Genomic DNA, 27,633 nt, shown 5'->3' on the forward strand with positions numbered 1-27,633 from the left:
CAGTTTTGGTTACTGAAGCCCCCCGATTCACTCTTGAAGACTGAGGAGAAGAATAAATTCAATACCTTTGCCATCTCCCCATCCTTTGTAACCAGATGTCCTTCCTCATTCTTTATGGGGCCAATATGGTCATTTCTCCCTTTTTTACTGTTTACGTACTTAAAGAATTTCTTGGGATTTTTTTTGCTCTCCTCTGTTATGTGTCTTTCATGTTCTATCTTAGCCGTCCTAATTGCACCCTTACATTTCTTGTTGCAAGTCTGAATGCTGAGGATGATCCCTCAACCTTGTATTTTTTGAAGGCCTTCTCCTTTGCTTTTATATGCATTTTTACATTGGATTTAAGCCATCCAGGACTTTTGTTTGCCCTTTTATATTTATTACCCAATGGGATACATTGGCTAATGCCCTTATTTAATATTTTCTTAAAGCAAACCCATCTCTCCTCCGTATTCTTTGTTCCTAATATTTTATCCCAATTTATGCCTTTTAGGAAGGTTTGTAGTTTAGGGAAGTTGGCTCTTTTGAAATTCAGTGTCTTTGTATTCCCTTTATGTTTCCTATTTGTGTGATTTATACTGAAACTAATTGGCCTGTGATCGCTGTTACCTAAATTGCCCCATATTTCCACATCTGTGATTAGGTCTGTATTGTTGGTAATCAGTAGATCCAGTAATGTTTTATTTCTAGTTGGTGCGTCTACCATCTGACCCATAAAATTGTCCAGCAAGACATTAAGGAACTGGCGCGCCTTAAATGAATGCGCGGTTCCCTCCGCCCAGTCTATGTCTGGATAATTAAAATCCCCCATTATGATAACACTTCCCATCCTTGCTGCTAATCCAAATTGTGATAGATCTGTCTCCACTTCCTCCCTCAGGTTAGGGGGCCTATAGCATTCTCCCAGTTCATTGAGGGAACCATGAATGCCAACATGTACTGTGACATACTGAAGCAGAGGATGATCCCCTCCTTTCGGAGACTGGGCCGCATGGCAGTATTCTAACATAACGACCCCAAACACACCTCCAAGATGTCCACTGCCTTGCTAAAGAAGCTGATGGTAAAGGTGATGGTCTGGCAAAGTATGTCTCCAGACCTAAACCCTATTGAGCATCTGTGGGGCATCCTCAAATGGAAGGTGGAGGAGCAAGGTCTCTAAAATCCACTAGCTCTGTGATGTCATCATGGAGGAGTGGAAGAGGACTCCAGTGGCAACCTGTGAAGCTCTGGTGAACTCCATGCCCAAAAGGGTTAAGGTAGTGCTGGAAAATAATGGCAGCCACAAACAAAATTGACACTTTGGGCCCAATTTGGACATTTTCACTTAGGGGTGTACTCACTTTTCTTGCCAGCAGTTTAGACATTAATGGCTGTGTGTTGAGTTATTTTGAGGGGACAGCAAATTTACACTGTTATACAAGCTGCACACTCACTACTTTACTTTATAGCGAAGTGTCATTTCTTCAGTATTGTCACATGAAAAGATATAATAAAATATTTACAAAAATGTGAGGGGTGTACTCAGTGAGATACTGTGTGTGTGTGTGTGTGTGTGTGTGTGTATATATATATATATATACACAGTGGGGATGGAAAGTATTCAGACCCCCTTACATTTTTCACTCTTTGGCATATTGCAGCCATTTGCTAAAATCATTTAAGTTCATTTTTTTCCTCATTAATGTACACACAGCACCTCATATTGACAGAAAAACATAGAATTGTTGACATTTTTGTAGATTTATTAAAAAAGAAAAACTGAAATATCACATGGTCCTAAGTATTCAGACCTTGCACCCTTTTGATCTAATACAGCCATGAGTCTTTTTGGGAAAGATGCAACAAGTTTTCACACCTGGATTTGGGGATCCTCTGCCATTCCTTCTTGCAGATCCTCTCCAGTTCTGTCAGGTTGGATGGTAAACGTTGGTGGACAGCCATTTTTAGGTCTATCCAGAGATGCTCAATTGGGTTTAGGTCAGGGCTCTGTCTGGGCCATTCAAGAACAGTCACGAAGTTGTGAAGCCACTCCTTCGTTATTTTAGCTGTGTGCTTAGGGTCATTGTCTTGTTGGAAGGAAAACATTTGGCCTAGTCTGAGGTCCTGAGCACTCTGGAGAAGGTTTTCGTCCAGGATATCCCTATACTTGGCCGCATTCAGCTTTCCCTCAATTGCAACCAGTCGTCCTGTCCCTGCAGCTGAAAAACACCCCCACAGCATAATGCTGCCACCACCATGCTTCACTGTTGGGACTGTATTGGACAGGTGATGAGCAGTGTCTGGTTTTCTCCACACATACCAATTAGAAGTAAGGCCAAAAAGTTCTATCTTGGTCTCATCAGACCAAAGAATCTTATTTCTCACCATCTTGGAGTCCTTCAGGTGTTTTTTTTAGCAAACTCCATGCGGGCTTTCATGTGTCTTGCACTGAGGAGAGGCTTCCGTCGGGCCACTCTGCCATAAAGCCCTGACTGGTGGAGGGCTTCAGTGATGGTTGACTTTCTACAACTTTCTCCCATCTCCCGACTGCATCGCTGGAGCTCAGCCACAGTGATCTTTTGGGTTCTTCTTTACCTCTCTCACCAAGGCTCTTCTCCCCTGATAGCTCAGTTTGGCCGGACGGCCAGCTCTAGGAAGGGTTCTGGTCGTCCCAAACGTCTTTCATTTAAGGATTATGGAGGCCACTGTGTTAGGAACTTTAAGTGCAGCAGAAATTTTTTTTGTAACCTTGGCCAGATTTGTGCCTTGCCACAATTCTGTCACTGAGCTCTTCAGGCAGTTCCTTTGACCTCATGATTCTCATTTGCTCTGACGTGCACTGTGAGCTGTAAGTCTTATATAGACAGGTGTGTGGCTTTCCTAATAAAGTCCAATCAGTATAATCAAACACAGCTGGACTCAAATGAAGGTGTAGAACAGGGATATGCAATTAGCGGACCTCCAGCTGTTGCAGAACTACAACTCCCATGAGGCATAGTAAGACTCTGACAGCCACAAGCATGGCACCCAGAGACAGAGGCATGATGGGACTTGTAGTTTTGCAACAGCTGGAGGTCCACTAATTGCGTATCCCTGGTGTAGAACCATCTCAAGGATGATCAGAAGAAATAGACAGCACCTGAGTTAAATATATGAGTGTCACAGCAAAGGGTCTGAATACTTAGGACCATGTGATATTTCAGTTTTTCTTTTTTAATAAATCTGCAAAAATGTCAACAATTCTGTGTTTTTCTGTCAATATGGGGTGCTGTGTGTACATTAATGTGGGAAAAAAATGAACTTAAATGATTTTAGCAAATAGCTGCAATATAACAAAGAGTGAAAAATTTAACTGGGTCTGAATACTTTCCGTCCCCACTGTGTGTGTGTGTGTGTGTGTGTGTGTGTGTATATATATATATATATATATATATATATATTTATATATTTTTTTTTTATTATTTATTGTGTGTGTGTTTATCTTTTTATATTTTTTTTAACACAGTTGTAATTACTCTTTTTAGTTATTATTCTTAATAATGGTTTCATGTTGTTGTTATTACAACCACCAGCTAATGGGATTGAGAGATTGTGTGTGTGTATATATACTGTATATATGTGTATACACACACCATGCACACCGATATAGCATTAAAATATCAAATGTACCCCGTGTTTAGCTCACTTTCTTCATTTCATTGTCTAAATAATTAAAAGAAAAAAAATCAATTTTCCTTGTATATAATAGCTGTACTGGTTGGACTGAGCGGGTAGCCTGTTTGTGATGAGTGAATACTGTAATTAATGTCCAGATTCTTGGCTTTGCGCTAGAAGTTCACATCACAGTGGCTCCAGTAACCCCCTCTTCCTCCCTCTGCCAGTTCTCTGCTGCTATTTTGACACTTGCAGGCCTGCTCCACTGTTGCACAGCTGATGCCCTGTCCATGCTTATATTTTTCTTATTGACAATGAGCGTTCTTGCCAAACGCCAGGGACCATAGTCACATCTGCTTGTTTCCTGAGCTTGTCTGGGTCCGCTCGGAAACACTTCTTGTCCAGAGGGCAGTTTTTTAACTAGGCTTAATCCTCTCCAAATTCTCCCTTTCCAAATGGATAAATAGGGCGACAGATTCCTGTTGTCTTACTTTAGAGAAAATTATTCCATTTGACACTGTTCACCGTAGTCCCTGTCATCGTCACATCCCCAGCCAAGTTTACAGGCAAGGTGCTTGAATTTTGTTACTCACCATTGCTCTCCCCACCCCCACACATACACGCTTTTCTTTCTCCTCCGCCAGTGTTGGCTACTGCCCCTTTTGAGTTTTTTTTTAAGGAGGGAACAAAATGTGATTACTCAAAATGCTTCATCTGTGTAATAGAATAAATGCCATGTTTTCAATCCTGATCATTTAAATTAGTCATTGTTTTAATTGTCATCATTTCATTTTGAAAAGTGAATTGAATACTGTCTGTAGTTCACAAGCAGGCGAGAAGCTTGTTATTGCATGTTCGAACAGTGCTACTATCATGTTATATTACATCAGTATCTTCATTTGTTGGCAGGAAAAAATGTAGGTAGAAAGACCCCCACGTTCCTTATCCCAACCTCACCTGACCCTTTAACTGCGATGTATGCCATAAAAATAAAGGCCAACTTTGGCAATCCCCCCCAAAAAAAGGTTCCCGTATGAGACCTCCCCTGTATTATTTTGGGTTTTTTTAATAACCTGTCCAGAAGTCTTCTGGGTGGTCGTGACTCAAGACATGTGAGTTCCTCCCTTCAGATGTTCTCTCTACTGTGGGCCGACCTCAGTGTAGAGAGTGGCACTGATATGATGACGTCAGCACATCTGTCTGCATTATTACATTCCATGATGTCCTTCATTCACTGTATGCCCTCAGTCTTCAGGCTTAAATGATAATGGATGGAAGATTGAGGACATCTTGTGTGGAAAAGGAATCACTGCAGAGGACCGTGCCAAAGAGAAGGCAAGAGCTGCCTTTTTTTTCTTAAAGTGGGACTCGGTAAGCTCCAATATAATAGATGTTTGCTTTTTGGGTTTAATACTGCTTTAACCCTAAAAATGAACCGATAACTTTGTAACCTTAGCCCAAAAATGAATCCTAACATCTAGCTTCCCCAAACCTCACTTAGACCCTACCACCAAATGAATACTTTCTAATCCATACTTTTACCATCTTACTGAAAATATTAGATATTTTTGAGTTGAGGTAGGTGCTAAGGACACCTGTCCAAAACAAATTGCCACTGAGATGTTGGTGCTGAAAGTCACTCCTTTTGTCAGATTTACCAAAACTGGAGCACTAATGCCGCGTACACACGACTGGACTTTCCGGCAGAAAAGGTCAGACGGAATCATTCAGTGAGACATTCCGATCGTGTGTGGGCTTCATCGGACTTTTTCTTTCTAAAATTCTGACGGACCTAGAAATAGAACATGTTTCAAATCTTTCCGACGGAATCAGTTCCTATGGGGAAAACCGTTTGTCTGTATGCTATTCCGACGGACCAAAAACGACGCAAGGGCAGCTATTGGCTACTGGCTATGAAGTTCCTTTTTCTAGTCCCGTCGTATGTCATCGCGTTCTAAACTATCGGACTTTGGTGTGATCATGTGTAGGCAAGTCCATTTCAGTGGAACTCCGTCGGAAAGACCGTCGGAGTCTGTTCTGATGGAAAGTCCGGTCATGTGTACGCGGCATTAGAATCTGGTGCAGCTGTGCATGGTAGCCAATCAGCTTCCAACTTCAGCTTGTTCAAATAATTTTTGACAATAAAACCTGGCAGCTGATTGGTTTCTATGCTGCGCTGGACCAGATTTTGCACTCTCCAGTTTTAGTAAACCCCCCCAATAGTATTGTAATTAGTACTTGATAAAAGAACTCTAACAGGAATTGTTTGATGACAGCCTGTTGGCGGAAAATCCGACCGTTTGTACGCTCCATCAGACAATTGTTGGCCAACTTTCCGTGGACAAATGTTGGATGGCAGGTTTATATTTTTTTCCGTGGACAACGGTGTGTTGACGCATTTTCCAAGCGTGTGTACACAAGTCCGTCCGACAAAAGTCCACAGTACAAACACGGATGCTCGGAATCAATGCTCACCAAACACAACATTAGCAAAAGGTGCCCAAATGGTGGCGCTAAAGTGATGAAAAACCACGTAGTACTTCACTACGTTCGTGTTTGTTGGCCAACAATTGTGTGCCGTTTCTATGCAAGACAAGTTCCTGGCCTCATTTTTTGATGCATTTTGCGTTTTTTTTCCAGTCATTTTTTTTCAACTTTCCATCTATTAAATCCTCTGCCCTTGTTGTTTTAACTTTGGATAGTAAAACGTTTTTTTTTCTGCCAGTAAATACCTTATACAGCCCACTTCCAGTTTCTTGTCTTGTAAAAAGCCTAGACTTATGACATCATGTACAGCTCTCTCTCTCACTCTCCTGAGAGTTTGCCAGGAAGGGAGGGGGGGTTGAGTCATAAGAGAGCCAATGAGAGCTGCAGAGCTGGAGGTGTGCCTCTGTGTAAATCCAGGAAGAGAACAAGCAGCAGCTTCAGCTGTCCAGTTAAAATGGGTGCAGTCAGACTTAGTGGGGGGAGATTTGGCAAGTACAGAATCACAGTATATATAAAATAATATGCAAAGTGGTTTGAAGGGAAGCTTCAGAATGGCAAAGATGTTTTTATTACAAATCATGTGAGCAGACTGCAGTTCCTCTTTAAAGTGTTTGTAAACCTTCAGGTTATTTTTAATAAAAATAACAAATATGCCTATGCTTACCTGCTCTGTGCAGTCGTTTTGCACAGAGTACCCGATCCTCTTCTTCTGGGGTCCCCCGCCTGCACTCCAAGCCCCTCCTCTTCATTGGTTGCCCCCACGGAAAGCCACTTTCCCTGGGGGCACCCGAGTGTGCTCACTCCCGAGTCCCGCTGCTATGTCCATTGTCACAGACAGCGGGACTCAGTCCCGCCTTCTACTCCCGTGTCACTGAACTTGACAGTAGCAGGAGCCAATGGCTCCTGCTGCTATCAGTCTGCACAATGAGGAGAAAGACAGTGGCTGGAGCTGCTGCGCTTGTGCACACCGCTGGATCGGATCGGGCTCAGGTAAGAAAAAGGGGGAGTCGGTGGGGGGGGGGAAGCTGCAGCACAGAATGTTTTTTAACCTTAATGCATAGAATTGAGACTTTACAACCACTTTGAAAAGTCCCTGACTTTACAAAAACGCAGCAGCTGGAAAAAGCAGAGATGTGAATGTGTTCCGTAGGACAATGTTTCTCAACTCCAGTCCTCAAGAACTCCCAACAGGTCATGTTTTCAGCATTTCCCCTCAGATGAAACAGCTGTGGTAATTACTAAGGCAGAGAAACTGATCAAATCACCTGTGCAAAATAATAGGAAGCCTGAAAACATGACCTGTTGGGGGTACTTGAGGACTGGAGTTGAGAAACATTGTCATAGGAAACCATGTTGAATGAACTGTAGTGCGTTTCTGCAAAAAGCGCTAAAAAAAGTCTTAGGTGTGAGCCAAGGAGCCAAATCACTTTTTGTGGAAAGGACCAACAGGTGACTTCATGAATCAGGATTAGGGGGGTTGTAACATAGGGTCCCCTGCTGGGGGATCCCATTGGACAGATTGACAGCAGCAGGAGCCATTGGCTCCTGCTGCTGTCAATCAAATCCTGTGACACGAGAGCAGAGGGCGGGGCCAAGTCCCACTGTCTGTGTCAATGGATGCAGCAGCGGGACTCTGGAGTGAGCCTGCATGGGTGCCCTCAGGGAAAGTGGCTTTCCGTGGGAGTACCCAATGAAGAGGTGGGGCTTAAGTGCTAGCTGGGGGACCCCATGTTACAACCGCAGGTAAAAGTTGTGATTTGCATAATAAAGTGCACCTGCCTTTGTGCCTCTATGACCATACAAAGTAGGGATGCACCAATACCATTATTTTCACAATGAGTACAAGTACCGATACTTTTTTTTTTTTTTTTAGTACTCGCCGATACCAATTACCGATACCTACCGCAACTGTTTTGTTTTAACCGCTTCCCGACCGCCTTACGCAGATATACTGCGGTAGATTAACATACCTGTACGTTGCCCTTTAAGAGGTGGCTCGCAGGCGCTCGCCCGCCGGGAGCTCTGTGACAGCGATCGCATGTCCTGCGGACCCGATGGCCGCGGGAATACCCGCGATCGTCTCACGGAGACGAAGAACGGGGAAATGCTGATGTAAACAAGCATCTCCCCGTTCTGCCTAGTGACACTGTCACTGATCTCTGCTCCCTGTGATCGGGAGTGGCGATCAGTGTAGTGTAACACACAGCCCCTCCCCCCACAGTTAGAAACACTCCCTAGGACACACTTAACTCCTACAGCACCACCTAGGGGTTAACCCCTTCACTGCCAGTGACATTTTTACAGTAATCAGTGCAATTTTTTAGCATTGATCACTGTATTAATGCCAATAGTACCAAAAATGTGTCAAATTGGTCCGATGTGTCCGCCATAATGTCGCAGTCACGATAAAAATCGCTGATCACCGCCATTACTAGTAAAAAAAAAAAATATCAATAAAAATGCCATAAAACTATCCCCTATTTTGTAGACGCTATAACTTTTGCGCAAACCAATCAATAAACGCTTCTTGCGATTTTTTTATTTTTTTTACCAAAAATATGTAGAAGAATACGTATCGGCCTAAACTAATGAAAAAAAATGTTTTTTTAAATATTTTTTGGGGATATTTATTATAGCAAAAAATTATGCGTTTTTTTTCAAAATTGTCGCTATTTTTTTGTTTATAGCGCAAAAAATAAAAACCGCAGAAGTGATCAAATACCACCAAAAGTTATTTACAAATGAAATAAATTGATTTTCTTTTTTTAATTTAGCGCTTTTTCGATGTGAAATGTGTAAATATATGTTAATATATATGTGTAAAAATATTCACTAACAAAGCAAACAAAAAAAAAGTTTTAATTGTTTATCGTTTATAAAATAGACATGAACAAAATAAAAAAAGCAGGAAAATAATAATTAAATGGAGGAGAATAAGGAGTTACCGTATATACTCGAGTATAAGTCGTTCCTGTGACGAACGCGGGTGTCAGATCCCTGCCCTCCTCGCTAACTCGCGACAAAGGACCGGCCAACCTCACACCACGCTGTCACTTACGTAACAATGCCACTCTCAGCTGCGCCCAGCACAAAGATTTTCCAGCTTGCGGGACCACAATCTAGGTGCGAGCAGCCTGAGAGTGATTGTCACTGGGCTAATTACACAATTAACCCTTTAACTGCCACCACCCCCGTTTAAAAGACCGAGCCGGGGGAGACTCGTAATTTTGCAATACCAATTATAATATTAGAATAAGCGTCTGACACACACACTGCCACTACAGACAGATCTGCTCAGAGTCTTACTCTACAACAGTAGCGCCCTTCAAGAGGCAGGTTCGTTTATAGCTTGCATTAAGAGCTTTAGAGACAAGGTTAACACTTTTCAACATAAGGGTTTATTATGAAAAGGTCAAGGTTGATGCAAATAAAATATTTACAGAAGAAAGATGTTTCAAAATATAAAGACAATATACAGCCACAAAGCAATAAGGTAGAATTGGGAAGAGAGAATACTTGCAATTAATGTCCGAGGGTTGATCAGAGTTCGATCGATGAGCTAGGTAATCGGTTCTCGACTTGGCAGATGTTACTTCTTGGATGGTAAAAGGAGAACTCACCATTGTCTTGGCATCTCCTCTTTTCTGTCAAATCAAAAGGGGTGTTGACAGCGACCAGTAACCAATCATCTGGTCAGCTGGTGTAGGGGTTGGTTGCTGGGAGGTGTCTACACTCATGACCACGTCCCAGGTACATTTTGTAATACATGTTCATATATCTGCATCTGTAGGGTTTACAGACTCCAAATATCCATATTATTATTCAACTTGAGATTTCCTTCAAAACAAGTCTAAACATGCCATATCTATAACGTATAGCCTGCTTTGGAGGAATAAGTGGTCCCAGGGGTTTCCCATATGACCTGACATAGGGGTGTCTGGACTTGAAACGTTCCCTATTATCTGAGGAAGCTAAATATGTCCAGATTATGTCTGTGCTATTACTAAGTCAGAAGTTATGAAACATGCTGAAATTTCATACTTATTCTTATGAGGTGTATTCAGAAGACTTTACGACCTAGGCCTGTTTGGTCTCTGAATGGGGAGGGTGACAGTTTTACGACAGGCCTGAACTGTTTTCTCTGTTGAGATAACCTTTTCTGTTGAACTTAAAAAGCTTTGAATTCCTAAGGTGGGGAAGACGGAGTTCAGAGTTCTCTGTGAGGTTACATGGTTCTCAAAACTGTCATGGCTACTTCCACACAAGATGGCAGCTAGCTACAGCTTTTCATGTCCCATACGTGATATCGTTACACCTCCCCCCTTAGGTGGTTGCATGGGAGGGAACTACAATTTCCCTCCTGACGCAACCGACTCCTGCGGGCTCGGCTTGTCGTGACAGCCCATCAGCATTGCCATGGGCGCTGCCTTTCTTATGCTGGATGGTGAAATCGTATTGCTGAAGAATTAGGCTCCACCGAAGTAGTTTGCCATTCTCCCCAGCAACACGATTTAGCCAGCTCAAGGGATTGTGATCTGTGATCACAGTGAAGTGCCGTCCATAAAGGTACGTTTGTAACTTCTGGAGAGCCCACACGATCGCAAGACACTCCTTTTCGATCGTGGCATATGCTACTTCCCTGGGAAGCAGCTTCCTGCTCAGGTAGAGGATGGGATGCTCCTCTCCGGCCTCGTCCACCTGGCTCAGGACTGCACCCAATCCAAAGGCAGAGGCATCCGTCTGCACAAGGAAACGGCGGGTGAAGTCTGGAGCCTGCAGCACAGGTGCGCTGGCCAGCGCCCCCTTCAAGGCCTGAAATGCCTGCTCACATTCTGGTGTCCAAGACACCACCTTGGGCAGTTTCTTTTTGGTTAGGTCAGTCAGAGGTTTGGCCAGGCTACTATAGTTACATACAAATTTCCTATAGTAGCCAGCGGTCCCCAAGAAAGACATAACCTGCTTTTTGGTTTGAGGGGTAGGCCAGGCCAGGATGGCCTCAACCTTCCCTGTCTCGGGTTTCAGGGTACCTCCTCCTACCTGGTGTCCCAAGTACTGCACATCAGTCATGCCAATCTGACACTTACTGGGTTTTACAGTCAGATTGGCAGCTGTCAGTTGGTCTAGGACCTGTGACAGGTGCACCAGGTGTTCTTCCCAGGTAGGGCTGAACACGGCGATGTCATCCAGGTAGGCTACGGCAAAGGTTTCCAGCCCCTCCAGTAAGTCATTCATGACTCTCTGGAAGGTAGCTGGGGCATTCTTCATCCCAAACGGCATGACGGTAAACTCGAACAATCCGAATGGGGTGATGAAGGCCGACTTTTCCCGAGCCTCAGGGGCCAGAGGAATTTGCCAGTACCCCCTGCTCAGATCCATGATTGTTATATAACGGGCGGCCGCCAGCCTATCTAACAACTCATCAATCCGGGGCATGGGGTAGGCATCTGCAGTAGTGATGGCATTCAGCTTCCGGTAGTCCACACAGAACCTGGTCGTCTGGTCCTTTTTGGGGACCAAGACTACTGGGGACGCCCAGGCACTGTGGGACTTCTGAATCACCCCCAGCTGCAGCATTTCCTCCACTTCCCTTTTCATGTCGGCCAGCACCTCCAGGGAGACGCGATAGGCCGACTGTTTAATGGGGGAATGTGCCCCGGTGTCCACCTGGTGGACAGCGAGGTGTGTCCTCCCAGGTTTTCCCGTAAACCTGCTACCATGTACTGCCAGCACTCGCTTCAGTCCAGGTACCTGGGTGGGGGTAAGATTGGAGTTTATCAGGAGTTCTGAGTCTACCTCCCTGGTGTCTGCTAGCAGGTCTAGAAGAGGATCAGCCTCCTCAGGCTCTGGCCTGCTGCAAACCGGCATGACATAGGCCGTGCGCTCATGATGGGCTTTGATCATGTTAACATGAATGGCCTTCTGCCGTCTACGCCCTTCTCCCAACCTGACCAAGTAGGTGACATCATTCAGACGCTGGGTGATGGTGTACGGGCCTTCCCATGCTGCTTGGAGTTTGTTCTGCCGCAGGGGAAGCAGAACATACACCTTCTGACCAATGTCATAGGTCCGCTCCCTAGCATTACGGTCATACCACTCTTTCTGCCTAGTCTGGGCCTGGGTCATGTTCTCCCGCACAATTTCCACCAGCGTCTCCATTTTATCTCTGAATTTTAGGACATAATCCACAACAGAGACCTTTGAGTCGGCAATCTTGCCCTCCCAGTTCTCACGGATTAGGTCCAGGGGTCCTCTTACCCTCCGTCCGTACAAAAGTTCAAATGGTGAAAAGCCTGTGGACTCCTGAGGCACCTCTCTGTAAGCAAACAGCAGATGAGGCAGATATCGTTCCCAGTCCTTACCCTGGGAGTGCACAAAGGTGCACAACATTTGTTTCAAGGTTCCATTGAAACGCTCGCACAAACCGTTCGTTTGTGGGTGATAAGGACTGGCCATGATATGCGTCATCTGTATTTTCCGACAGAGAGCCTGCATCAAGTCGGACACAAACTGAGGGCCTTGATCGCTGATGAGCTCAGCCGGGAATCCCACTCTTGTGAAGATTCCCAGCAGAGCATCAGCGACCTTGTCTGCCCGGACGCAGGAGAGAGCCACCGCCTCTGGATAACGCGTGGCATAGTCGACAACTGTAAGGATAAAACGTTTGCCTGAACTGCTAGGGATGGCCAAAGGCCCAATGATATCCACTGCCACCCTCTTAAAAGGTTCGTCAATCACAGGCAAAGGTTTTAGCGGAGCCCTGTGTACATCCCCTGCCTTGCCAACTCGCTGGCAGGTAACACAGGACCGACAGTAGTCAGCTATGTCAGCGAGCATTGTAGGCCAATAAAAGTTATGTATCAACCGCCCTCGGGTCTTAGTGATCCCCAAGTGCCCTGCGAGGGGAATTTCATGAGCCACTTTTAGCAGCTGTCCCCTAAATTGACTGGGTACAACCAGCTGCCTGCTACCTAGGTCAGCCTCATTCCCCTCTGCAGGCATATTTTCTCTGTACAGTTTACCTTTGTCCCAATAGACCTTTTGTTTGTCATTCTCTGCAGGGGGGCGATCAGCTAGACTCCTGAGCTGTGCTAGTGTTTGGTCTGTCTGCAGTGCTGTTTCAAAGGCGGAACAACAGGTCCCAGCCAGCAGTCCTGTGCCAAACATGGACAGCTGCTGAGGCTCAACAGAGGTGGAGTCCACTGGGTCAGAACAGGGAGAGGGCCCAGAGACCTCCTCCTGCTGTTCTGCGACCAGGGCCTGCACCTCGGCTGCCTTTGCAGCACTGCGAGTGACCACCAGTACTGGCAATGCATCATCATCATTATCATCATCATCATTATCCTCATCATCATTATCATCACATTTAACCTTTATCAGTTCAGCATCATTGGAACATACATCAGTTACCTTCACTGGCAAGGGGGCCTCCTCTCCTGTCTCTGAAGAAGGAGGACCTTGCACTTCCACTCCACCCTCCCCCTCCCTCTGTCCATCTACAGGTTGCCCAGATATTACCCCAACATCGGTAAACAGTACCTTGGGAGGTCCAGAGAGATCCGTGGGAGCATCTGGGGTGCTTTTAGCAGGGGCATAGTATGAAACAAGGGTACCTAAATCAGAACCCAACAACACCGCAGTGGGGATCTCCTCCGAGACACCCACCTCTCTCATCCCACTCCCGGCACCCCAATCAATAAAAACATAGGCACGGGGTACACAGGAACGGGTCCCCCCAACTCCGGTGAGGGTAAGGAACTTCTCTGGGATGATGTCTGTTTCTTCTATAACCTCTGGTCTGACCAATGTGACTTCGGCTCCGGTGTCACGAAAGCCTGTTACCGTCCGGTGCCCTACGATGACTGGCTGCAAGTTGGCATTGGTTCCGGGAGGTTTCCCACTGACGAGCAGCACAGCGGAAGGTTTGCTAGCCGGATGGCCAGGTGATATCGTCTTCTTCTGCTCAGGGCACTGCGCCCTGAGATGTCCGGCTCCCCCACAGTTGTAGCATTTGCGTTTGTCAGTTAGGAAGGCCTTGGCTCCAGGAGTTGCAGGTTCCGGCTGCTGAGGAACTTGTTTGGTAAGCAAAGGAGGGGTTGCCGTGTGCGATTTCCCTCCTTTCCAGCCATTCAGAGGAGCCTTGCGATGGTCAGATACCCGAGAGTGGATATAGGTATCTGCCAGTTCTGCTGCTGCTTTGGCAGAGGCTGGATTTCGCTCCAGCACAAACTGTCTGACGTCTGTAGGACAGATGTGCAAAAGTTGATCTGCAATCATAAGATCTTCCAGGGATTCAAAAGAATCGGCTTCCAAGCCTTTAGTCCACTGCCTGAATGTGGTACGTAAGCGACCTACCACATCCATGTATGAGTCCCCAGGCCCCTTTTGCAAGGACCTAAAACGCTTCCGGTACACTTCCGGGGTTAGCTGAAACTTTTGGATGATTGCAGCTTTTAGGGCCGCATAATCGTCGCACTGTTCTTCTGACAGTTCGACATAAGCATCCAGGGCTTTGCCTCGTAGCCCTGGTGTCAGGTACCGGGCCCATTGTGCTGGGGGCAGATGGTACTGACGGCAAGTTTTTTCAAACGACAGTAGATACACGTCAATGTCACTGTCCTTTTCCATAACTGGAAACTTGGCTGCCGGGGTCACTGGCAGAGAGGCATCCCTGTGCTCTAGGGATCCGAGGTTCTGAGCCTGTCGCTGCTGCTGGAGCCTAGCCATCTCCAGTTCGTGCCGACGATCAGCCTCCCTCTCAGCCCTGCGTTCCTCCCGCTCGGCCTGGCGTTCCAGAAACTGCAAGTACACCACAGGATCCGTCTCCCTGAGGTTTTGTAGAGTTTCTTGCATTTGAAGAGAGTCTATGATGTTTTCAGGCAATCTGATGCTAGCCTGCTCTTGTGGTGGCTTGGAGGTAACAATCCGTGGTATTCCAGTGTCAGTCTCTGCTTGCCCATCTGGTGAGGCCGCCTCTGAACCACTGGGCTCTGGAGTAGCGGAAACCCTTTCTGGTCCAGTTTCCCCCAGGTTCTGGTGTGCACGGATATCAAACTCCTGTAAGGCATGTATCAAGCCTTCACGATTTTTGCCACCGACATCAATTCCTCTTTCTGCGCACTCAACAGTCAGTTCATTCTTGCTCATCTTTTTATATGCTGATAACCCAGACATTTTGCAAGCAGAAGAGATAGAACAGAAAGAAGAGATAGGAAGAAGGTGTAGGAAAGAGTTGTTGCTGTATGTCTCTCTTGAAAAAATCAAAATCAAAAAATATGCACCAGCTTGTCTCTAAGGACTGTTTCCACAAAGGTTACAATCCTTCAGTGCAGAGCTAATTCCTAACAATGCACTGAATGCTCTTAATGCGAAACTATCCCGCTACGCTGCCAGCCAATATGAGACGAACGCGGGTGTCAGATCCCTGCCCTCCTCGCTAACTCGCGACAAAGGACCGGCCAACCTCACACCACGCTGTCACTTACGTAACAATGCCACTCTCAGCTGCGCCCAGCACAAAGATTTTCCAGCTTGCGGGACCACAATCTAGGTGCGAGCAGCCTGAGAGTGATTGTCACTGGGCTAATTACACAATTAACCCTTTAACTGCCACCACCCCCGTTTAAAAGACCGAGCCGGGGGAGACTCGTAATTTTGCAATACCAATTATAATTTTAGAATAAGCGTCTGACACACACACTGCCACTACAGACAGATCTGCTCAGAGTCTTACTCTACAACAGTAGCGCCCTTCAAGAGGCAGGTTCGTTTATAGCTTGCATTAAGAGCTTTAGAGACAAGGTTAACACTTTTCAACATAAGGGTTTATTATGAAAAGGTCAAGGTTGATGCAAATAAAATATTTACAGAAGAAAGATGTTTCAAAATATAAAGACAATATACAGCCACAAAGCAATAAGGTAGAATTGGGAAGAGAGAATACTTGCAATTAATGTCCGAGGGTTGATCAGAGTTCGATCGATGAGCTAGGTAATCGGTTCTCGACTTGGCAGATGTTACTTCTTGGATGGTAAAAGGAGAACTCACCATTGTCTTGGCATCTCCTCTTTTCTGTCAAATCAAAAGGGGTGTTGACAGCGACCAGTAACCAATCATCTGGTCAGCTGGTGTAGGGGTTGGTTGCTGGGAGGTGTCTACACTCATGACCACGTCCCAGGTACATTTTGTAATACATGTTCATATATCTGCATCTGTAGGGTTTACAGACTCCAAATATCCATATTATTATTCAACTTGAGATTTCCTTCAAAACAAGTCTAAACATGCCATATCTATAACGTATAGCCTGCTTTGGAGGAATAAGTGGTCCCAGGGGTTTCCCATATGACCTGACATAGGGGTGTCTGGACTTGAAACGTTCCCTATTATCTGAGGAAGCTAAATATGTCCAGATTATGTCTGTGCTATTACTAAGTCAGAAGTTATGAAACATGCTGAAATTTCATACTTATTCTTATGAGGTGTATTCAGAAGACTTTACGACCTAGGCCTGTTTGGTCTCTGAATGGGGAGGGTGACAGTTTTACGACAGGCCTGAACTGTTTTCTCTGTTGAGATAACCTTTTCTGTTGAACTTAAAAAGCTTTGAATTCCTAAGGTGGGGAAGACGGAGTTCAGAGTTCTCTGTGAGGTTACATGGTTCTCAAAACTGTCATGGCTACTTCCACACAAGATGGCAGCTAGCTACAGCTTTTCATGTCCCATACGTGATATCGTTACAGTTCCGAGTATAAGTCGAGGCCCTAATTTACCACAAAAAAATGGGAAAAACTTATTGACCCGAGTATAAGACGAGGGTGAGAAATGCACAGCTACTGTAAGTGGAAAAGAGGGTCAACAATGCCCATTTGCAGCCTCACTGTGCCCATTTGCAAGCCTCCCTGTGCCAATTTGCAGCCATAGGTCCCCCGAACTTCAAACTTGGTAGTTAAGGGTTCCTAGATGCCCCCTAGCTGCAGCCAAAATTTGGGGTCTCTGAACCCAAAGGGTCCCGAAATGACATTGCTGCAGATGGACACAGTTAACCGAATTTGGGGCCCCGTATCTTGGGGCCACGTAATGCTAGGAACCCCAAATTGGGTGTGCAAACCCAGTTGAACTAGCACCATAAAATATCTAAAGCTGGAGTTTCTAGCACCAAGTAGCCCCGAGAAACAGGGCCCCAAAAATCGGTTCAGAAAATGTCAAGCACTTTTCTGCAACAGAGAATTACATTTTCCGAACCTAATTTGGGGCCCCGTATCTCAGGGCCACTTGGTGCTAGGAACTCCAGCTTTGGATATGTTATGGTACCAGTGCTACTGGGTTTGCACACCAAATTTGGGGTTACTAGCACTAAGTGGCCCTGAGATACGGGGCCCCAAAATCGGTTCAGAAAATGTCAAGCACTTTTCTGCAGCAGAGAATGACATTTTCCGAACCTAGTTTGGGGCCCCGTATCTCGGGGCCACTTGGTGCTAGGAACTCCAGCTTTGGATATGTTATGGTACCAGTTCTAATGGGTTTGCACACCAAATTTGCGGTTTCTAGCACTAAGTGGCCCTGAGATACGGGGCCCCAAATTTGGTTCGGAAAATGAAATTTTTTGCTGCAGAAAAGTGCTTGACTCGTGTATAAGTCGAGGGGGGCACTTTCAGCACAAAAAAATGTGCTGAAAAACTCGACTTATACTCGAGTATATACGGTAATTAAGGCTGATTAGAGTAAATTAAGGGGTTAAACTGAGGAACATTTGTTCATCCCTTTGATCTGCAGATGAAGAAACAGAAATATACAAAAAGAAACCATTTTTTTTTTTATTTTAGTGTTTCAGGGCTGAGCAATGTTGGTAATAAACATTGCCGGCTGCTTTTTTTTTTTTTTTTGACAGCTCCAATGACCGGACTTCTTTAACACTGGAGAGACCCACTGACAGCTCAAAGAACCGAGGCTGAAAGTATTGGTTTCAGGCAGGGCAGGACTTAGGGTGGTGGGGGCCCCTGGGCTTGAGTCACTTTCGGGCCCTACTCTTCTATACATTACTTTAAACATTTCGTTTTCTTTTACGCGCGCCACTCTGATACCGTTTGTCCGCCATTACATCACTGTATAATGCAGACCGGTTTTCTCAACGGCAGTAAACAAGGCACTACGTAACTGCCAATAACCAATCAGCAAACCTCAAGATAAGAGTTTAAGGAATTTTAATGAAGAAAAACTATTTAAGGAAAAAAACTTACATTTAAATGCTCATCAATGCAGCCTTGCACAGCCTCCATCTGCATGCTTGTCCAGTGTTCATCTGCAGCCTTGTCAGTGTCATTTGCAGTCTTGCCCAGGCTGCAGTTAAACTGCAGTGACTTATCAGTGTCACTACAGTTTAAATATGGCGCCGCCGAGATACACAGAGCCGGTCCTGTGTATCTCGGCTTCTGTCGGCTTTTCTCGACTCCTCTCCTCTCGCAGTCCCGCTCAGTCCCGCCCTATGATGGACATAACACAGGTCCAATGGCAGGACTGGGCATGACTGTGAGCGGAGCCGAGCGCTGCCCATATACATACATAGCCGAGTGTACTCGGCTAGCTCCGCTCACAGTCACGCCCAGTCCCTGTGTTATGTTCATCATAGGGCGGGACTGTGAGCGGAAATAGCTGAGTATAGCCGAGTACACTTGGCTGGGGCCCCCTATTGGGTGGGGCCCATGGGCTTGAGCCCAGTCAAGCCCTATGTTAAGTCCAGCCCTGGTTTCAGGTATCGGTGCATTTGCACGAGTACCGATATTTGTGCAAATACTCGGTATCGGTGCAACCCTAATACAAAGCCTTATATAAGGGTTCCTGATTGTCATTTTAGCTGGTGTCTGACCATGACAGGTATTCTTTAACAGAAAACACCAATGGCATTTTGTTTGAAAATCAATATAAAGAATACAGTAACTTTATAAAAAAAAATCTATCTTTACTGTATATGAACCTTTCAATTCCTACAGAAACTTCTATTTTTTTATCAGTGGGTAACAACATAGGGGAGCAGTATTATCTCTCTCACCTTGGCTCTTGATCAAAGTGTCGTGCTTTGCAAAGACAAATGATTCATTTATTATGAAAGAACAAGCCTGCCTTTCAGACTTACATTGATTTTAAATTAAAAAGTAACTGCTGTGTTCTACATGAGGGGTGACAACAGTAACAAAGTGGTCCTTACTTAATGTTATTACGAACAACTCCATTGCATGTGCCTGAAGGAATCTTGTGTTTCGCGCACAGCGCAGCGCCATAATCTAACTGATCAATAATCTAGATATCTCAATGCAGCCTAGCAGATAATCAATTGCTGCTAGAATTACTCAAGCAAGGCGAGCGCTTTCTCCTGCGAGGCAGGTCCTTGACTTCAATTGGCTGACTTTATTCAATGCTATTTTTTATCTCGCACACGTGCTTGCCTTCCATGATAAATGAGGATGTTGAAATGACAGTCAGGAAAAAAATAAGCAATGCTAGAAAATTATTGCTATTGCTCAGAAAGAATTATTCATTAAATTAGCTGATTTAATTCATCAGATGTCTGGATGGAAAACTGTGTTTCCCATAGAAACCAGCTGCTTTCTCTCTTTCTGATTGGGGGGACAATGAAAGTAAGAATTTGGTTGCTCCGGGCAACATTTTTATTAATGAGGGATGCAGAAGGTTAAAGAAAAGGTCGCCTTTATCAATTTTTTTTTCTTTTTCTTTACCACTTCCAGTCTGGGCCAATTCTGACATTCTACTCCTACACATATAAAACATTTTTTTTTCCTAGAAAACTATTTAAACCCAAACATTATATATATATATATATATATATATATATATATATATATATATATATATATATATAAATTTTTTTTTTTATTTAAGCAGAGGCCCTAGAGAATAAAATGGTGGGTGTTGTATATGTTTGTCACGCTTGTCAACACTATTTTTGTCAACTTGTTTATCAACACTAATTTTTTGGAAAAAAATACATTTTAATGGATTTTAATGCACGAAAACACAGTATAATACATAATTGTTATGTTAAAATTTAAAAGATGATGTTAAGCCGAGTAAATAGATACCAAACATGTCACGTTTTAAAATTGCGTCCGTCTGTGGAACGGCACTAAACTACAGTACCTAAAAATCCCCATTTTAGACCCCAGACCTCTCCCCTGGCCTCCGATACAGCCAATCAGACACAGATCAACATGATGGGCTGCTTCCCTGGCCACTCAGGCATCTGGTCTAAGCCCAGCATTATTGTCAGGATCCCTGCACAGCCTGGACCAGCTATGTGACGTCAGCTGACAGCAGGCTAGAGTGAAGAACTGAACACACTCCTGTGATCCACTGAAGAAGTATGACCAGAAGAGCTTTTGGCAAGCTTCTCCTTTAAAGCCCTAACAATATTTTTCTGATGGTATGGCCCCTTAAAAGGGCCTGCAACAGATGCAAAAATCAAAATGGCGCTATTACTGCACCAAATGAAGAAAAAAATTTACCCCCAGTTTGTAAAAACAAAACTGGAGGTAACTAAGACCAAATTTAAATTGGTGTACAGAGACAAACAGAGTTAAAGAACTAAAGTGTAAACCTCTGACATGAAAAATTAACAAAGCATATCCTTCTATAGTGTGTACTTGCCTCAATCCAAAGCACTACCTGTGATTTCTGTCTGTGTCTCGTTCTACTATCTGCATGAGAAATTTCTGACCGGCTATGATGACTCTAAGGTGTGGAGAGGGGCAGGGGAGGGGAGCTCCAGCACACAGCCTGTGATTGAAAGCCTCAGCTGTGCATGTTTCCCTGTGAGACTGTGTAAAGGGCACGTGTCCATTCCCTCTACTCAGGTCTCAGTTTACACTCAGCTCTCCTCTCTGAGCTGTGCAGTGTGTGACATTAGTTCCCTGCCCCCTGTGGATTTTGGAGCTTAGAGATGCTGTGGCAAATGTGTGCTTTAGAAGGCTGCAGATAAGAGATGGCTGCAGATAAAAAGGTACAATTTATGTAGGAGGATTTGGTTCATCTCTGTATCACCTGGGGCTAGTCACTTCACTGGGTATTTGTAAGAGTTTACCACTTAAAAAAAAGGACCCATGTGTGATCACATCTCCTCAGCATGTCATACCAGGCAGTTATGAAGGTCCATTTACATGCGAACAGCTGCAGCGCCTGTCATTGATGTGTACAGGCTTGCTGGTCATGGCAGATTGCACACACCTATGTTCCTCACCAGAGATTTATGATGATTCTTGATGATTAGTAAATCATGCCTTGTAAATAAGGCCCAATTTCCACCTTGATTTGTTCTGTTCTCTCAGCAGCTCAGCTTCCCCTGGTCTCCTCCCCTCAACAGTCACTGAGCAACTCATTCTCACCTTCCAGAGCTCTTCACCTGGGTTTACTTTAGAGATTTATTGACTGGATGGCTGCTAAATCAATGCTGAGAGGGGGAGCTGAGTGAACTGAGCTGCTAAGAGAGAACAAGTCCAGTGTTTCTGCTGTGAGCATTGAGGATGAATTGCTCTGCAACACCTGCAACTATAGAGGTCATTGAGGGCTTGTGTTAAGGCCAATGTAAATTATTTTGTTTAGGATGGAGTAGGGAATCATTAAAACCCTGGGTTTTATTTATGCTACTAAACCCACAACAGTAAAATCAGTCTGTATATGCATTAAAGCATAAGACAGAACCTATGAAGTCAGGCTGCACATGCTCAGTTTGGTATGTATTGCTAGAGAGGTTTTTTTTTCTTCTTGTGAGAGTGCATGTGATCAGCACAGGGCCAATCAGCATTGTCCAGACAAAGGGTCAGGGCTCCTGGATCCTGATAGGACAGCTCAGTGCAGTATAAAAACTCCTCCTCCAAGCTTTACCAGGAACTGATAGAAGTCACAAGACTATTCTAACTGCTGATAAGAAAAGATATTTAGCAGGTTATATTTACTAAAATAATTGCATTTTCATGTTCTGTGTACTGTGGGGGACCAAATATAGTGAACGCAGGGTCCTGGGATTAGTAACACTTTAAAGCGGAGTTCCAGCAAATTTTTTTTTTTTAAAAGTCAGCAGCTACAAATACTGCATCTGCTGGATTTTTTAAAATATGGACACTTACCTGTCCAGGGCGCCTGTGATGTCCTCACCCGAAGCCGATCTGTCCCTTGGCTTTTGGGTGGAAGCACCGCCATTTTTGGTAAGGGAATCAGGAAGTGAAGCCTTGTGGCTTTACAGCCTGGTTCCCTACTGCGCGTCCTCACTGGTCGCTGCTGTCTTCTGGGACCTGTGTGTCAACCAGAAGACAGCAGGGGGGAGGGGCCAGACATGGTGTAGATCACCGTGGAGCCTGCAGTGATCTATGCCGGAAAGTGGGAGCAAATACCTGGATTAGACAGGTATCTGCTCCCCCCCCTCCCCCCTTAAAGGTGTCAAATGTAACACTGGAGGGGGGAGGAATCCGAAAAAACGGAAGTGGAACTTTGCTTTAACCCTCAAGCTTTTATTGCTGTCTGTGTCTCTGCTGGGGGGGGGGGCTCCTCCCTGTATTTGTCCTTGTCACCAAGATTGATAGTAAAGAGGAAAATCCAAACTTTTATGCCCTGTACACACGGTCGGACATTGATCGGACATTCCGACAACAAAATCCACGGATGTTGGCTCAAACTTGTCTTGCATACACACGGTCACACAAAGTTGTTGGAAAATCCGATCATTCTGAATGCGGTGACGTAAAACACGTACGTCGGGACTATAAATGGGGCAGTAGCCAATAGCTTTAGTTTCTTCATTTATTCTAAGCATGCGTGGCACTTTGTGCGTCGGATTTGTGTACACACGATCGGAATTTCCGACAACGGATTTTGTTGGAAAATTTTATAGCAAGCTCTCAAACTTTGTGTCTCGGAAATTCCTATGGAAAATGTGTGATGGAGCCTACACACGGTCGGAATTTCCAACAACAAGGTCCTATCACACATTTTCCATCGGAAAATCCGACCGTGTGTACAGGGCATTAGAGTTCTCACCAGAGCAAGAGCCAAGGGTAATCACCAATGGGTACAAATGTTCTGGTGACAACTGTATAATATGAGACTCTCCCCCACATTGGAGCGATTTCCTTTCAATTCCTGGGAGCTAAAGGGAAATTTTCTAAGCCCAAAAATAACCTGTGAAGGGGTTTAACCCCTCCCTGCTCAATGCAATACATACTGTACATTTTAAGGATATACTTAAGACTTGATTTATTATCACCTGGCCACAGGTTCACTTTAAGGGATAAGTTCACCTTTTGGAACATGTTACATATTCCATCAGCTGCAGGCATCCCCCCCCAGTGACAACAAGCAGGGATCTTCTCTGGGGGCGCCCGCTGTCACTCTTTAAAAGTAATGCGGCATTCATTCACAGCCCCCTGTGAATGAGAAACTACAAGTCCCGACAGCCTTTGCGGCTGTTGAGCGATGTGGTAGTTCATTCATTCTTCCTGTCAGTGAGTATGTGCCTGCCCGTACGAGGTACGAGCAAACCGATACGCTGACTGGTCTGCAGGAGTCCTGCGTGGTATCAGCAATCTGCTGATCGCTGGTGCAATGCTTTTGCAAGCTCCCAAAACAAAACAAAAAACAGTAAATGCACTTTTTTTTTTTCTACCTGCAAAAAAAAATGTAATTTATTATTTTTTGTTAAAAGGTGAACTTCTCCTTTTTAAGCTGCCAAACAGTATGAGTATGGAATTCTGCCCACAGACTTCACATTCACTTTAAAGTGGAACTTTAATCAGAAAATTAAGTCGTACTAGATCACTTCAGGCTGGCCCCTTTTGTAGGTATAGCTACGTAAATTATTTTTAAAAGTGCCTATACTGTTTAAAATCCAGTAATACACTGTCTCACCCTGCTCTGCACATGCTCAGTTGCTCTCTGTTTTTCGTCACTGTTCCCGAAAGTGTAGAGGCCGATCTGCTGACAGCCTAAAGATTTAATGCTGCTCTGGGCTTCAGCAAAATGGCGGCCTCCAGCAAGGAGAAACGAGAACAATGCTGGAGGCAATTTACAGCACACACTAATTTTGGTAGCATAATTACTAATGTGGCATGTATGCTCCTTGCTAAAAAAAAGAATTTTTTTTTTTTTTCAAGTTGTTATGGGTAAAGTTCCACTTTAAATTAGACAGGAGATTTACACTGGTTGGACCCTGGATGACAGCTCTATTTGAGTAATAGAAAAGGAAGATGTTGTTTAGCAGCGTTTACAACGAGGCCATTGTGTTTTAAATCGGCCCTTTTCATTTTCACTTAAACTCCATTCTGGAAATCTGTCTGGCTCTCTTTGTAGTGCTTCATTTTGTCAGCTATGGGGGAGCAAAGACTAAGCCATCAGTTCGCATGTTATAAAAAAAAAAAAAAAAAAACATTCTGATTGAATAAGGATGCTTATAACAATTAGATGATTGTATTTTATATTACTTACCACCGCAAATAATTTTCTTTGGCATATCACTTCTAAAATGAACGGCTGCCACGGTTCCTTGTAATAACTGCCGATGTGACAGTAAGGTGTTAGTTACCAATTGATAACCTAGAAAACCGTATTGTGATCTCTTCAGATAATTAATCTTAGCCATTTACCTGTCATGCGGCTTCAGTGCGCAATTTTTTTTTTTTTCATCTAGGCAGGAAGATTGCCAGCTCTTAAAATTAAAAAGCATTCCTTTTATATTATTCATTCCAGTAACAATTTATGACGGTATGTTTATACGCTGAGCGCTTGTCAACAAACATAATTATGTTTCGATATAAACAAGATTGGTGACCGCATTATGCAGCCCATCTTCGCAGAGCCGCGTCTGATTTAAGGCCAGATTATAGAGGACGTATATTTTGCCTGACGTCTTTTCCCCCTCTTTGTTAACAGTTTTGTTTTGTTAATTACTTTTAGACAAACGAGTGTCCATTTAGGATCCTTGTTTATGGGGGACATCAAACGGAGAAGGAAAGCCGCTCCGATTCCTGGACCCACGGCATCTGGTAAGAAAGTGAAATGACGCTGTTTATGATGATGTCACTGAGGTGTCTGATTATACATAAAGCTAAACTGTAATATATGGCTAAAGGTTTGTGGAGATCTGACCATCACACCTATATGAGTTTGTTGGGCATTCCATTCTAGAACCATGGGGATGTTTATGGAGTTGACTCCCCACTCCTTTCCCTCTCTCCAATACTTTGCAGCTTTAACTGCCTCCTCTCTTCTGGGAAGATATTCACAAACTTTTGTAGTGTGTTTGTAAGAATTTTTGCCCATCCACCTAAAAGAACATTTTTGAGGCCAGGTGTTGGAGTTGGATGAGAAGACCTTGCTCGCGGTCAGCATTTTAATTCATTCAAAAGGTATCTAATAGGGTTGAGTTAAGGGCCCATATCTCATACTTTTGATGTAGCTGGCGTGACCATACCTCTGGTGCAGCTGGTTTTCTTTCTAATACCCCCTTAATTCCAGCACTCCCCCCCCCCCCCCCTGCCCCCCACAGTGTCCTCCCAATGAACCAGACCTTATGTGTATTTCTCCTCACTATCAAGATAAATATGAGCATTTGGCTTATAGCTGGTGTCTCCCCCTTCATCCAACTACATTTTGTGTCACATCCTTGGTGACCTGTAGAGATCTCTGATGAGAGGGCTGTGGTTGCTTGAAGGGCTTAATATACAACATTGCATTCTTCTACTATACATGCATGGTGGACTTATGTTAAGCTATATTTGGGCATTCCATTCCAAAACCATGGGTATGTTTAGGGAGTTGACTCACCACTCCTTTCCCTTTCTCCATCACAACATCACAAAACAAGCCAGCATATGGAAACGTATAAGCCTTCCCTTGGAGTTTTCCAGCATTGCCTACCTATATGAAGCAAAATCTCTTGCAATATGAGGTTCTATTGAGGCTGAAGTTTGGGACTTGCTTTGACAATCTTTCAGGGCAATAAGGAGGATAAAGGAAATGTGTAATATGCGGTCTGGTTGAATTTCAGTTTGAAACTTTCTTTGGTATACTCCTTGTTTTTTTTGGATACAACATTTGAAACCAGTTTATGAGAATGTTATGTCCTCCTTTTTTGGGGAATATATTCATAACAATTTCTGTGGGACAATAAGGATCTACTGAGGATATATATTTATAATAACTTTTTTTTTTTTTTTCTTGGGGGATGTTTTTTCTGCAGCTGCTCTAGTTTTTTTCCTTTTTTTAGCAATTGGCCAAATATACTTTTAATTGTATTTTTGTAATCTTGGTGGTAGTTTTTTGTCTTTATCTATGAATAAAGTATATGTGGTACAGAGTTGTCTCCTAGATCCTGTAAGTTTCAATAAATGGTCTTTGGGGGACATTTTATACTAATTTATATTTGATTCTATAGTTCACATATACCGGCGGCTCCCTCTTGATGTTTTTGTTTTGTCTTGTTTTTTGCTTTCTATTTTCTTTTTTTCCTCAAATTAAAATTGCAAATATTGATGAGACAAAGGACCCAGAGGGCACATTGTATTATTTATTTGTTTTGAGTCAAAGGCTCCATGCAGGCCACTTAAACTGGTTGTAAAGGCACAAGGTTTTTTACCTTTGTGCATTCTATGCATGAAGGTAAAAAAACTTGTGTGTGAGCCCCATCTCAATCCAGCGATGTCCGGTAGAGCTGCACGATTATTCGTTAAGAATCAAAATCACAATCTTTTTCTCTTCCCGATCTTCAAAACAGCATGTCACAATTCTTTCTAACATGTGCACACAAAAATCCTGGCAGCCTGCCAAGTCACAACATGGGAATAAGTAGAAACAAAGTATCTTTTCATTCTTTTATCAAAGGAAAGAACTTGTGTAAATGAAGGAAGTTAAAACCATTTAAAGACCAAACCTTTTCTGACATTTGTTGATTACAAGTAAAAATCATTTTCTGCTAGAAAATTACTTGGTACACCCAAACATAATATATTTTTTTTTTTAGCAGAGACCCTATAGAATAAAATGGTGGTTGTTGCAATATTTTATGTTACACCGTATCTGCGCAGTGGTCTTTCAAACGCAATTTTTTTTTTAAAAAATACACTTTAGTGAATAAGGCCCCTTTCACACGGGACGGATCCGTGTTGATCCGCCCCGTGTTTATCCGCTGCTCAGCGGGGATCGCTCCGCTTTCCCCAGCTGAGCAGGCAGATGACAGGGCGGGACCCGCACACTGTGCAGGGACCGCCCTGTCAGATCTCCGCTCTCCCCTATGGGGGATCGGAGGAACACGGACCGTCTGTCCGTGTTCCTCCGATCCGCTTTGCAGACGGCTAGAAAAATAGGATTTTCTTCCGTCCGCAGAATCGGACGAGAGCGGAGGCGGACGACATCGGGTGTTAGGTGATGTACATCCGCTGACACCCGCTATCCCATAGGGATGCATGTATGTCCATATTTCATCCGAAAACGGATGGATGAAATACGGACATACTG

The 27,633-nt window shown here is 44.2% G+C and overlaps 1 protein-coding gene across 1 annotated transcript in view; it reads left to right on the forward strand.

Moving 5' to 3' along the window:
• Nucleotides 1-27,633, forward strand: part of GPATCH2 (G-patch domain containing 2) — a 265,802-nt gene that overhangs the window by 198,667 nt on the left and 39,502 nt on the right. The window contains exon 9 of the mRNA XM_073628372.1: nt 25,075-25,163. Within this exon, the coding sequence (XP_073484473.1) occupies nt 25,075-25,163 (89 nt within the window). The remainder of the gene's footprint in view (nt 1-25,074; nt 25,164-27,633) is intronic.

This window comes from Aquarana catesbeiana, linkage group LG04 (genome assembly GCF_042186555.1).
Source record: "Aquarana catesbeiana isolate 2022-GZ linkage group LG04, ASM4218655v1, whole genome shotgun sequence".
Taxonomy (NCBI): domain Eukaryota; kingdom Metazoa; phylum Chordata; class Amphibia; order Anura; family Ranidae; genus Aquarana; species Aquarana catesbeiana.